The 15,442-nt window shown below is 28.9% G+C and overlaps 1 protein-coding gene across 1 annotated transcript; it reads right to left on the bottom strand.

Moving 5' to 3' along the window:
* Positions 1-184: 184 nt before the first annotated feature.
* Positions 185-445, bottom strand: LOC105781278 (hypothetical protein). Its single transcript, XM_012605812.1, has one exon. It carries the CDS (start codon positions 443-445, stop codon positions 185-187), a length of 261 nt encoding a protein of 86 aa, XP_012461266.1.
* Positions 446-15,442: the final 14,997 nt, after the last annotated feature.

Genomic DNA, 15,442 nt, shown 5'->3' with positions numbered 1-15,442 from the left:
ATTCAATTACAATAATCCCTATACATACACATAATATATATATATCACTTCAAATTTCACTAATGTTTCACTGATGTGACATGATTAAAACAAAAATCTATAAATAAACCATATATATGAATTAGAAGAAAATCATGCATGGCAGTACCCTTTACATATACATATATATATCTATATATATATATCAATGACCAATTCCTGGGCTTGGAACATCACCTTGCCTTCTATAGAAATCCTTGTAATCATAATCACTTGGGATGCTTGGCACTTCACCTGGGTAATCTTGCTCCATCTCCAATACCTTTCTTGTTCTTGCTTTTGTGGGTTTCACTTTCATCATCTCAGCATCTGCCATGGATTGTGAGCTTATCATCATCATCAATAGAAGCAATAACAATGCAAAACCCAGCAAAAAACTGGGTTTTTTGAGCTCTTTCATCGCCATAATTTTCACAAGCTTTTGAAGAAAGTTGAGATATATATATATATATATATACCCAACTCAGTGACTTTATAAGGAGCACACACCATTGCTTGGTGGAGAGGTTCATGATTATGGTTAATGAAGATTATAAAATAGTATTTGTTTTGAATTCATGAAAAGAAGTAGGGTCGGAGTATGGAATGATAAAAAGATCAATTTGAATTTTGTATCACTTTTGCTTTTTTGTTTTTGGGTAAATTACACTCACGGTTATTAAATTATTAGTAAATTTCAAATTAGTCACCAAACTATTCGAAAGTTTTCATTTAAGTCAACCTTCTTTGTTTTGCACCGTCTACATCAATTGAAAGCTCCCCCTCATTTTCTCTTCTATAGTTCAGCTTCTTTTCATGAAACAGCATTGAACATAACGAATGTGTGAATCAAAATCCAAACAACGATATTCAACATTGATCGTCAGATTGATTTTGATATAATGTATTTTCTTCTACTTGTTGAATCGTCAATTGGAGCTTGTTTGCTAGGTGTTTTTTTGTTAATAAAACTTAACAACTCGGTGAATCAAATAAAAACTTCTGAATGGTTTAATGATTATTTTATAATTTTTAAAATTATATAACCAAAATGTAAATTTATTAATAGTTTAATAACTTCAAGTGTAATTTACCCTATTTTTTAATTTTTTTTGGTAAATGTGAAATTGTATTTATTTAGTTTATGTGAAGAAGATTATCACATATGCCTACTATCATGACTCATGAGTGCTTGTTGTCTTTTGACTACAGCACATCCATGACATGATAAGTGCACCTCAAGAACACACGAGAAAAATGACTTGACATATCCCATTTTGTAAATCTACTTTCAATAATTCGGTATTGTTCTCGATCGAGTTTTTATCTTCTAAATTTACCAAAAATCTCAATTGATTAATAGAGTGAGAGCATTTCACAATGTTTGAAAAAAAAAATCATGATAAATTGAAGAGTTTGAATCGATTCCATAAACTAGAGCTAACTCAAGTAGTAGCATACTTCCCATCAATGACTAGAGGTATAGTTAAAAGGTTAAACAGTAATCTTGGTACTCCTTTAACTAAAGGGTAAAATAACCGTTTTAGTCCATTTTAATTAGGAATTATTCAAAATTTAACTTCAGAGAGATATCAAATTTGATATATAACTATTACTAAAAACAAAAAGCTATATAGATAACATCATTATATATGTATATATATATGGTGCTTAAAAAGCTGATATGCATGGCAAAATAGGATAAAACTGGCTGCAGGCGTGACAAAACTAATCATAATCTCTATCTCTAATGTCTCCTTATTTTGGTTGTCTTTCAGTCCTATATGTTTATTGAGGCTTTCAAAAATGGTTGCACAACCTATTCCTCGTAAATTTAATTCTTCATATTTACAATTTTCTTTTAAAAGTTTAGAGTAGGTTTGGATTGGCAGTGGGGTGCTGTGCATTGTGTTTAGCTTATTTTTTATCTTACGCTACAGTATCGTTACAGTATCTTATCTCATCGCCACCGTTGTTTTTACACTAACCGCAGGAAAATGCACTGCCCATCCAAATCCACCCTTAATCTTTATTTTTTTTAAGTTAAAGTTAACCAATTTTTCAGAAAAAGAGACAAATTGTTTTTTTTTTAACGAAAAATATAGACTAAAAAATGTTGGCATGGCAACTGGTGTGGCAGTTCACATGTATTTCATGCTGACATGTAGATACAGTTAGGTCAACAAATAATTTAAAATTTATAAAAATAAAAAAATTCAAAAAAAAAACATAAAGTACACGTAGATTACTATTCAGGCTACTATGTTTAAAAATTTAATATTTTTAATCAATATTTTCATTACAAAAAAAAATTAATTCTACTCTTTTTAAAAAGTTGACGGTCAAAATTAGTTCTTTTTAAAAGATTAAAAGCTAAATTAATAAAAAAATGTAAACATTTTACTACTTAAGACAGGGAATATTGCCTTAATCATCAAAGCTATATATGTAGTATAGATTTGGCAACCTTATTATATGGTTGGTCCTTTGCTGTGAATAACAGTAACATTTATTCAAAATCACTTATTTTGTAACACATAATTAAGGAAGTTTTTCATTAAAAATTAAACTAAAAGCACAATTGCATAAGCTTCTTATGGAATAATACTTTCAATATTATCACATTTACTTGAAAATAATAATAATAAAATTTCATCAAATGTCCCTATTCAGACTTTAAATTGGTCCTTAAATTTCAAAACTTTTTATTTGAGTCTTCAAAGTATTAGTATTATATCAATCAAGTTTTTTCATTAGCCTAGACTACAGTTTAGGGTGCCAAATGCCAATTCAAATCCAACATGAAATATTTATGAAACATGCGTACCAAGTTGTAAACACGCGTGTTATCACTTATCAGATGGACGGCTTTAACAAGAAGTGTTAAAAGCAAAGGCAATGCCATTAAAATGAGGAGGTTTACTTTTAAACTTGTCAAATTCAAGTTATTCATGTGTTTGTATGTTTTTAAATATATGCTATGCCAAATTTGAGCTAGCATTAAACATCTAAGCTAATGACTAGGCTGATGGAAAAACTTCGCTGATATGATATTAATACTTTGAGGATCCAATTAGAAAATTTTGAAAATTTGAAACATTGGGATCAACCTAAAATCCGTGTGTAGATTATAAAAGTATTGAGGATCTGTGGGGATTAGATGTAGATTATAAAAGGGTTGTTTAACCCTTAAAACGTGTGTAGCAGAAAACCTCTTATATGGTTGTTTTTCAACATTAGTGAATTTTTCCTCCTCTACCCATGGTTTTTCCTGATAAAGATTTTCCACGTAAAATCCGTGTGTTATTATTTTTCTTTCCTATTGCTATGCAATCATTCCTACTGCCATTATCAACGTATAATATACACAAAGAAAGGTTTGAAGCCTTTGCAATTGATTATTTGTTCATTCAAGGCATGAACTAGACTCATTGATATACTTTCCTAACCATGATACCTACAATTTTTGAATATCTAATCCCTCATGTAGATGACAATATATATAGAACTTAGCATTGTGGTTGCAGAAAATCAAGGACGAGTCCATTAAAGACACAGAACAATGTGATATTTTCTAAAAAGGGCCAAAAGTTTGACAAGTTAAAAGCAAGCAATCAATTACTACAAACATAAGTCTCCATTCATGACATCCATTCCAAAAGGATTCAAGAAGTGGAGCCTTCCCACTTGCAAAGAAAAGAAAAGGATAAGAAAATGTAAATGATTCCCAAAGGAAAAAGGAAAATCCCAAATATTTCAATTACAACTTTAGAAAATTAAACCCATCTACTTACCTAAAATGAAATGGTTTAAAAAGCTAATCAAGGGAATGAAACTTCATCACTTGATTAGCTATTTAGTTGAAAATACTTTATTTCCATTGACAACTTTTGAGGTTTACGTGTAAAAGGTGAAAAGATTAAGTTTGTAGAAGTAGTGACTTCCAATATGGCTATGTTAACAGAGGTGAAACCAAAACAAATATTTAGGGGTCGAAATTAAGTTACATATTTTTATGAGGGCTGAAATGTAATTTAACAGTTCTATTAGCTTATAGTTTATAATTGTTAAAGGATTAAATTAAAAATTTATCATTTGGGGGAAAAGTAAGAATTTACTATGAACTAACATGTAATTTTTCATTTGAAGGGGTCAAAGCCCTTACCAGCCCTCCTATCGCTGACCTTGCTTGTTAATAGAATTTTGCTTATCCAAATTCAATTTCAATCATAAAATTTGAATGCTTCATTGTAGACAACTCATTATTACTTTTCAAAGCATAGAATGAGGCTCTCTAGTTGACACCTAAAGAATTGAAGTTCAAATTCTGATAGAGAAAGGATTGTATGAAACATTGATATTATCATTTTCCAATAGTTTAATGCCACATCAGTTTCATCCTAAATTTCAAGATTTTCATTTGGATTTGATTTTTTTCAGAATGAAAATGTTGATTTGACATTAAACTATTGAAAAAAGGGATACAATTGACGTGGCATCACTATTTCAACAATCCTTTCCCATTCTGATATTGTAATTGTATAAAAAATTGAAAACATCACAAGTGAAATATAATAAAATAAAGGGCAACATAGGCAAATGCTAACTCCTAAGTAAGAGCCTAAATTGTAGGAGAAAAAAAAAGTCATTGTTGAAAATCTTACAAAGGACAAAGAATAATTTAAGCAAAAGTTAAAAGGGGGAAAACATAAACTATGTTTTTTTTAAAGGACCATAAACTATGTTATGATTTATGAGAAAAAAACATTTTACCTAATTTTGGATGCCAAAATAGAAACAAATTTAGCATGATAACAAAAATTAAATTTCAAATCTTATTTTATCTCAATCAAGTAAAGTTAAATGAGATTCAAGTCGAGTCGGATAAAACAAAATACCATATATATTTGAAAAGTCTTTTAAAACAAAATAAGAGAACAATTAGCTAGAGCAATGGTCTTTATTCTAAACCGATTATGAAGGAGGAAATCGCCACATTAAAATTACCTACTAAGGAGGTCCGTTTGATATCCAAAAACTGCTCAGCAACAGTCGGACAGGTGGGGAATGTTGGGGTGAACTAAAAAAGTTTGGGTAGAATCAGATCTAAATGTTGGCTAGGTAAGCGTCCTGTAGTAAGATGAGTAGTTATGAACCCTGTAAACCATTCCCATAGGGTGGTGAAGGGAGGGCTCCAATTGGAAGAAAAAAACCCACAACCCCTTGGGGTTATCCTGCACTTGGAAGAAGAAGTAGAAAAAATTAGTATGATAAACTTGATTTGATAATTTACTTGTTTAAGGCCTCATATTTATCAGTTTGGAATATTTTTAAAAAAAATTATAATTTAGTCTTTTATATATTTTAAATATTTTCTAGTAATTTTTTCAATAAATTTTCATTTTTCAATATATATTTATAAAATTTTGGAAAAATATTTTATAAATATTTTGTATTTTGTAACTTTTAGAGGAACCAACTTGCACATTTTCGAACTATCAAAGACCTAAGGAGTATTTACATAAATTTATTATTTGAGTTACTAGAATAAATCGAGTTGTAATCAATTTGACTTGAATTTATTAAAAACCGAATAACTCGATTAAATTAATTTAACTAATTTAAAGATGAATCTTATAACATATGAATGGTAGTGGTTAGTATATTAAAAAATACTAAATTAAAAACTTTAAAAAAGTAAGGGATTAAAAAGAGAGATCTCAACCCTAAAATTATACCAAATCTTATAAACATTAATTAGACTACTTTTAATAAATTTAGTGCCATGTGGATTCTCTGAGAGTCACTAAGACCTTTCTGGTTTGATATTTATTTTGATTTTCTAAAGTTTTGCTTTGTTAATTGGATATGTTCATTTAGTTATTTAATATTTAATAAAAACATCATTTCGTATCTTTTGTATGATTAATATTTTAACGATTTAATTGTTATATTTTATATTTCATTTGCATAGATCATGCATGTCAAATTTGACGTAAACTAAATTTTTTAACTGTTTGCTTTATGTAAAAAACTTTCAACCATTCAATAAATATTAATATATACAGTTTGTTAGATTGACATGATGAAATATCGAATCGATTCAAAATTTTGTATGTATGACAAGTACAATTATATTGAAATTCAACAGTTGGATTGTTAAAATATTAATTAATATACAAAAGATACGAAGGTTTTTGAATTTAAAAATTGCATAAAAATTACAATAATTTTTAAAAAGATTAAGTAGGAGCAAATTTAGAAAACAATTTTGGAGGGCTGGAATTAAGTTATAAATTTTAATAAGAGTTAAAAGCAATTTCATCACTGTATTAGTTAATATCTTTATAACTTTTTAAAGGACTAAATCAAAATTTTAATATTTTGGGGGGCCAAAGTACAATTTTACCATTACTAACTTATAAATTTAAATTTTTTAAAAGGAGGAAATGCAATTTTCCAATTTTAAGGGGGTCAAGGCACCTACCTATCTACCCTCTTTCCGCTGCCCTTGGGGATAAGAAGTAAGATATCGAAACTAAAACTGATTTCAACTGAAAATGTGAACATAAATTTTTGTATGATCAAAATATCTTTCATATTTATTTTACAGTTGATGAAAATTAATTCTTTCAAAGTTCATGATTACTCCTCCTAACAATATCATCTTCCGAAGTCAAACTTAAATTCACTTTTTTTTAACAATCTCATTATAAGTTCTGATCATATATGCTCTTTTTGACACAATGTCTAGAACTACTCATAGACCCTATCCAACCCATAAATAGGAGGATAATGTGCTTCAGCACACTCGAACACATGTCCTCCTGTATTGATAACAATACTCATGTCAGTCAAACTAAGACTTAATCGACGTAAATTCAAAATTTCACCATTCCATTAATTAAAGAAAGATTAGAAGTAACTTTTTCATGGGCATTATAAAATTTATAGTAGCAATTCATTGCAATCTTTGAAAAAGTTAGTGGTAATTGAAGGATAAGATCAAAGGAAACACACACATACATACATGCATATTATAATAAGATAACCAAGAAAGTTATCAAAAGGCTAAATGGGCCATAGGATCACCTACTCAGCATTACCATATGTTTATTTGTCTCTTCCCAATTCACCATCTCTTTTTTTTTCTTCAATCACTTTTGCTTTTCTTAATCTTTTTAATTTCATCCCCTTAAGCTTAAAAGGTGGCTTTTGCCTCCCACAGGATTTCTAATCCAAATGCTTTGCACCTTTCGGTTACCCAAACACATGCAATAGTAATTTATTTAACATAGGTGTTAAATATAATATTTGTAAATAATCTTAAAAAGTTATCATAAATATAATCTTTATAATTAATTTAATAAAATATAAGCTGAGCCCTTGCTAGACCAACTGACCACCACATGAAACGGGTGATGCATGGCCCTTGTCCAGACACGATTTTAAGAGGATCTGTAGATTTCATAGAAGATACATCGGGAAGAATTCCTGACAACATTTGACCAATGTCATCCAAATTGGCTCCTTAAATTTGAACCTCGACACTCTTACGCCTTACAACACTATAACAACGCAAAATTTGAAGCGAAGACACTCCTTAAATTTGTGACAAAAAGACTTCGTTGAACAACTTTTTGTGTTGTTTTTTTTTCAAATAATTATGAACTAAATTTTATTTTTTTGAACAATGATGGATTTTTTTAGTTGATTAATTATTTTCTCTTCAATTTTTCCGATTTTTGTTAATTATTTATTCATTCTTGTGCTTGTTTGATCACCAAGTTGTGTTAAATTAATAGTCTTGATTTATCTTGGAAGAAAAAAAATTAAGGTTTAGATCTAGATTGAATATATTAGGATTAACTTTAATAGTGTTGACGAACAAGTTAATTTGCGGCTAAGATAGAAATAAACCCAATGCCTAATCAACCTGATAGGTTTGTTTGTGGTGACTTCCCCAACTTACCTAGCATAAGAATATAGCTAGTGGGGACGGGGATTAATTTAGATATTAGAAGGGTTTATAAAAATTAAAGTAATTCATATACCAATTATGTCAAATTAAAATATAAAAATTAAATCTCAAATATAAACATAATAAAGTAGTAAATTGAAATCTTACTATTATTTTATAATAAAAAAATTAGAATCCAACACGTGTATGATAACGATGACGACGACGACGACAACGACCTTCCTTTTATATATAGGTATATAAATAATGGGTACGATGGTACGTTTTTGCTTATGAAAGTGTATAAATGGAGTACGTTGAAGACATGCAAAGAGGAAAGCTTTAAAATTAACCAGTAAGTAGGAAGTATTGTGAGCTTTAATGCAGCGAATTAGAGGCATTAATAGTGAGGCTTGACTCATTATAATTATTAATAATTTAACGAAACTTGATTTTCTTTTGGGGAAATTTAACGAAATGGTCACTCTGCCGTTAAGATCTGTTATCTCCCAAACGATAGTCTGACATGATAGTTAAAATGGACTTTAAATGCCAATATGGATGTCCAACTAAGATGAGAAAAGTTTAAAAAAAATTATGAAAATAGAATACAAAGTTTTGCCTTAAAACTCAATTTTTTACTGTTTAAAAAGAAGTAACAATTGGATTTTTTTTTTTGTTACCATCAAAGAAGAGGAGCAGAGAAGAAGAAAAAATGGACACACCAACATTTATAATTGCTTGCTATTGTGGTTGCCCACAATACACAAATAAGCAAAGATGATGCATATCATTTTTGTCTGTCACATATACAGAAAAATATGAAAAGATAAGAACACCTTTTTTGCAAAAAGAAAACTCATAATATTTGAACCCAAAATCCAGGTAAAGAATAAAAAATCAATTACTTACTGTAATCCATGCTTGGACCCTCTATTGAATGAATCTTTTGTTCTTCCATTTTGAATAAAAAATCTAATTGTTTGATGGAACACTTAATTTGATTTTTACTATTTCGATTCAACAAAGATGACTATGAAAATGGATGGTTTTTTCAGTCAAAATGAAAATGAAAGCTAAAAGAAAAAGGAGACCAAGAGTTCTTTTCCTTTTTCCAGCTGTTCAAGTATTAATGTGATGCATTGGTTTTGATTATTTCAGGAAATCAAATTAACATTTTCCTATAATTAATTTAAAATTTTTAATTATTTAAAGTTATTTAATTAAAAAATCAATTAATTTACTTGGCTGGACATTCACTTTGCATTTAAAACTCATTGTAACTGTCATGTTGCACTTCCGTTTTGGAGGTAACTGATCTTAATGACAAAGTGACCATTTTGTAACAAAACAATAACGCGAGTCACTAAAACATAACATTTCAGCATAAGTGACTAAAATGTAACTTGAAACAAACAAAAGTGACTATTTTAATATTTTTACCTTTTTCTTTTGGAAAATAATTTAAGGAAATTTGATTTAAGTCGGTCTGTTTCTCCCCGTTTGGGTAGGTGAAGAATAGACTTCCTAATTGACCCACCAATTCAAATAAATAACAACAATTGACCAACGTCATTATCCCATCATCTAAATCAATTTTTCTCTATTAAAAAAATAGTGTTATCATCTATTAAATTAATTTTCATTTTTTTGAATAATTTCAATATAAGTTATGATTATATCTGCTCTTTTTGACATAATGTTAAAATTATCCATAATTCCTCCTCAACTCATAAATCAGAGAATAATGTGCTTCAACGCGCTCGAATCTATATCCTCCAACATTGATAACAATACCAATCAAATTAAGACAGCTCTACCAACATTTTAGCCTACCATGCCAAATCACCATATAGAATTGCATACAACAAACAATCCACTAATGAACCATATTTATTTGACTTTCAATCAATATATTTGGGCCTAATTCCTCCTCTCCCAAAGTATCCATAATTTCATATTAGAGGTATTGAAACACTGGATTTAATTAATACTCGGATTAAATTATCATTATTGAATTAATCAAAATTTTAAAATCTCAAATTATTAATTGAACTAAATTCTTTTAGAAACCTATTAATTAATCAAAATAATTTCTGTTAATTCAGGCCATTAACTAAATTAATTAACATTTTATATGTTTTTTTACTTTTGTTTATTTCTAGTTTTATTTTATTTTTCAAATGATTTTTGTTTTCATAATAGGTTTTAATCACATTATAAGAATATATATTAATTATTTTTTATATTTTAGGTTTATATGATGCATTGGACTTATCTAATATATTATGCATATAGTATATTATTAATAATTTTGGTTAATTCCTCGATTTTGAATTGAATTAACCGATGATCGAAAATTTAAAAATCTTTAATCAACCCTGACTGTTTTAGATTCAATGGACGATCGATTAACTGGTTAATTTGGTTCGCTCAGTTAATTCAATTAAAATTGAAAAATGCCCACCCCTACTTCATACTGTCGATCTACATGGGTTCAAGAGTGCTCAAACGTGTATTATCTTCTAGTTTAAGAGTTTGAGGATTATGAGGAGTAGTAAGAATTATATAAAAAAAACTCCTCTGCATTTAGAACATTAACAATCATATTTCACACAATTGTCAAAAATCAAGAAATTTAGATTGTGGGGTCAAATTTTTTAAATTAATGAGTAACATATATTTTTTAAAAGAACTAATGCATAATGTTAACACTTGATAAACTAGTGTATAATATAATTAACTGTAGGATAGTTAAAATGGTAACTAAAAGAAAAATTACATCAAATAAATTTCAATAAGTCGTACTCTTTGTCTATGACGCTTTCTCATGCGTTGAAACCATTGGATTGGATTATTTTCTTCTAGTTAATGTTGTTATTTCTCGATTTATGTAACAAAACAACCATTCATTTATTAATCTCCATTCCAATTCCTCAAATGATCTTTCACAATTTTCATTGCGGAAAATACTTTTTACACACTTATGATAACTCGAAAAATCAATAGAAGCTTAATCAAGCCACGTACCAAAAGATAAACAATGTTCTTTTTTGGATCGACCATATTCTTAGCAAGGTCTTGAATCTCCTTTAGATTTGAGAACTACCCATTTGATTGCATGTGAATAATGTATGTCCCCAATTGGTCATCAAGTGCAAGAACTTCAATTGGAATGTTAACTCTTTTCATTTAACCCAAAACGGATACATTTCGTACCCTAAATCCTAACTTATTTCCATAAAATTTAAATTAAAACATTTGATAAATGGTCATCAATTTTTTCGTCTAACCTATTTCGATTTCAACCAAAGGAAATTTTGAATCTCCTTATTTAGATGACTTTCATGACCATGACCTTCCTATTTAAGGTTTGTTTAAAGGATGTCTCCGTTCTTGGTTGATGCTTCAACGCTTGAGAAAGTCTATTCTCATAAAGAAATTTGAGTTCTTAAAGTACACATTTTGTCAATTGGTCTTGATTTAATAAATTTAACACACAATATTTCCATATTCTACCAATTTAATCCTAATTTAACAAAATTAGCCTATAACATTTACACAGACTATATAAACATCAAGGACTAAATTTATCATCATATCAATCAAGATTATGTACAATTGACAAAAAGAACATTAAAAACATTAACATCGTAACTAAATTAATCCTTAGTCGTTCATTTTTGAAATGAACATGGATTAAATTACTTCAATTTTCCTGAGAAAGATCAATTTGCTCAATATCAAAATTGAGAGAGGCCGATAAAATATTTTTACTAATTAAAATCTTGAATCGTCTAACCAAATCAAAAGGTCAAAAAAAGAAAAACTTTTATAGTTTGAAAGCTGGTTTTATGTTGTATCACTCTCGTATCTATGCATATTTATTATGATAAAATAAAAGTAAAGTACGAAAATGGTCATTAAACTATTGTCTACGTCCTAGTTTGGTAATTAAACTTTTGGCTTTTTTATTATGATAAAATGCCATTGGTTTCTCGCCCTTTGACTAAACACACAAATTTAAACAACTTTATACACAACTAATAGCAATCCTTTTTCATGCACAAGAAACTGAAAAAAGAAGCACAAATAAACCATACGTAGAAGTACATGAATGAAATTTGACGTGAACTCATATTAACAAAACAAGGTTCTCAATTTCTCAAAAATACAATATTCATGTGAAGATCAAAGAATGAGACAAATACTGAATTTTGATAGTGTTTTTGATGAAAAATAATAATTTAAAACTAATTCAGAAAAAAGGAGAAAAAAAAAGATGGGAAAAGAATTTTTAGTTTACATTAAACATGTTGGAAAGGTATACTAATCAACTATAAGTTGTGATGCGGTGATTACTGATCACCTCATCCCTTAACTATGAGGTTGGAATTCAATCCCCACCCATGCGAATAGAGCACATTTCATGACCAACCAGATACTTCTTTAGAGAGCAATCAAAGAGATTAGTCATTACTATCGGCCGCGGAATTCAACAAAAAAAAATAAAGAAAATGGTATATGGATAAGATTGATTGTTTTGTATTTTACTCAATCTTCTCATTAATTCTTGTATGTTATCGCTAAGTGCTTTTTAACTGGTAATAATTTCTTACCTTTATTACACTGGATGGGCAAGAAATTGGAAATAAGCCTTTGACATTAATGCGGTTTTAATTTTATAAATAAATAAATAATTCTATCTTATTACACAGTTTTAGCCGTGGCGGTGACTGGATATTTAATAAGGTTGGTGGTAAGCTTATCCAATGTCCTATTCTTTTTCTTCATTTTCTTTCTCGTGTGTTTGCATTATCTATTTTTAGGTAACTCTAAATTAATCAACAAATTCTTGATTTAATTAAAGATAATAAAATTAGTCGATTATGTATTAGTTCGATTGGTATGGGTATTGTTGTCAATACAAGAGGGACGTGTGTTCGAGTGCGCTGAAGCGCATTATCCTCCTATTTATAGGTTGGGGAGGGCTATGGATTGTGATTTTGATGTTGAGCTGCCAAGAAGTGCCAGTCAACTTAGGCACTAATTTCGTTGTGTTGTTTCTACTCTTACCAACGCCCTTTTTTGCTAACAAAATGTATTATAAAAAAATGTATATTTTATATATGTTTAATTTTTTAAAATAATTATGTTTAAATTTTACTTGACTTTAAAAAAAATTAAAAATATTAAAGATGAGTAAGTAGCAAAAATTAAATTGAAGCAAAGTGGTGTGAGGTGAGGACGGATGCACCCAAGCCATGAAGGTGATAGTGGTTTTCACAATTATACGTTCATAATTAAGCGAGGCAAGTGATGGAGTAGAACACGTCAACTATGAAGAGATGATGAATTTAACAACATCTGGCCATCTCGCTCCCTTGTCATCTCTAAATTTAACATTGATGATGCTTTCTAACCCAAAATTTATATTTACAATGTATGTGGAGGCTTTTAAATTACTTAAATGTATATGAAGGAGCTTTTCAAATTCTTCATGAAATAAATATTCTTTTAAATATTTAAATAAATAAAAATTTCGTCTTATTTTATATAGAACGGTGGTTAAAATTATTGTCAAAGACTTGTTTGGTACGGATTCAAACCGTTTTATCTCTATCTCCTACCCTTAATATTGTATCAATAAATAAATAAAAACTTCAGTGAAGTTGGACCTAAAAATAACATTGTTTTGATTAACAAGCTTTAGATCATAATTGATTTGAGGTGCTCATGGACTGGATCGGTTATATTTAGTTCGATTTTTCAAGCTCGATAATGGGTTTCTCAAAATTTACTAAACTCACTTATATTTATAAATGATTGAATCGAGTTTGTTTATACCTTCATATTATTTTTTTTAGTATTTAGTAATTTTATCCTTTTATCAAATTTCTAATATATTTTTCAAGATTTACATTATAATGTAATATATTTAGTATTTTATCTAATACATATTACATAATATTTTATATACGTGAAAATAGATCAGATTGAGCCAAATTTAGGCTTTGAATATTGGAGCCCGAAGCTAACTCATATTTTAAACAACCATAATATTTCTTTGTCCAAATATAATTTCAAGTCTAGTATTTTATCCAAACCATTTCAAGTATTAAGTCGATCTTTGGATTTGGACTAATAATCCGACTTCAAAGCCTGTGGTTGATGAGCCTTACTTGAACCTATTTATGGGTTGGGCTATTTGCTCAAGCCCAAAAGCCCACCTGAAACATGGGAAGGCTTAGACAAAAATACAAGGCTTGAAAAATGGACTTGGGTAAAAAAGTTAAGCTTGTTTAAAATATGGTTCAAGCTTGAGCTTCAACAGTTAAAACTCTAGCCCAACTCAGTCGTTTTATACTTTTGTAATATACTTTTATTTTATTTTATATATTATGTCATTTATATCACAATAAATTATATATATAATAATACAATACTACATGAACATTATAAATATAGATAAACTTAGATAAAATTTTATACTCATATTTTAAGTCAAATCAAACTTAAACAAATATAAAGTGTAGTAATATCATACATAAATTGAGCTCGAACTTGTCCCAATGCGGACCATAATCCCCTCTAACATTATCAAACTAGTGTAGTCTAGACTAGAGCCAATTAATTGTAGTTAGACCAATCCAAAGGCGAAGTAATTTGTCTGGCTCGACTTGAGTTGAGTTTGGACAATATTTTTACGTCTCGAGTTAGCTAGACTCAATTCAAATTCAATTTAAATGATAAAAAATATTTTAAAAATTAAATTTAATTATAAAAACATATAAAGTACCAATTAGTTTTATTAATTTTGAAAAAGAAAATTAAGCAAGCTAGGTCAGATCGAAAATGAACTTGGAATTGAAATTTTGACCTCGGACCAACCTCTAGTCATAGTTGTCGGTGGAAATTCAAATGTAAGTAGTGGCAAAGTACTAGGAAGTGTTCCGGGTAGCGTGGGCGACAAGTCAGTGTGGAACGCGTAGCATTGAGAGTCCCAGGTTGGACCAAACCTGGCGTGTTTTTCATTAGTCAACCGCTGACGTCTTCCCTTACGGTCTTCCTATCTCTTCTACTTCTTCTTACTTTCCCCACTCTCATTTTTTCCACGCGCCGTGTACTTCCGCCAATTAGTTTCCAATTAACAACGGGTCTACTACCTTGAACTTGCTTTTTTTGACTCCATAATAAATGTCAACCAAGTAGTGCCTTATAAAAATATTAATACCATTTTTTAAATTAGGGTTTCTAATGAAGTCTTAATTTAAAATTAATCTAAAAAAAATTATTGTTAAAAGTCAAATTAGAATAAGTTTATATTTGTTGAAGGGTGTATTTTCAATTAAAACGGGTCTCTATATGTCAGAATGAGGTATACATGGTATATCACGTGTAACTATTTGGTTTTTCTGTCAATCATGCTAGTTTTTAAAAATAGAAATGGATGGATTTTTTAAT

This window comes from Gossypium raimondii, chromosome 13 (assembly GCF_025698545.1).
Source record: "Gossypium raimondii isolate GPD5lz chromosome 13, ASM2569854v1, whole genome shotgun sequence".
NCBI classification, from domain to species: Eukaryota; Viridiplantae; Streptophyta; class Magnoliopsida; order Malvales; family Malvaceae; genus Gossypium; species Gossypium raimondii.
This window is presented reverse-complemented; position numbering and strand designations above follow the sequence as displayed.

Excerpts from the sequence above, each read along its gene's own strand:
- LOC105781278 (XM_012605812.1), bottom strand. The coding sequence starts at position 445 with ATGGCGATGAAAGAGCTCAAAAAACCCAGTTTTTTGCTGGGTTTTGCA.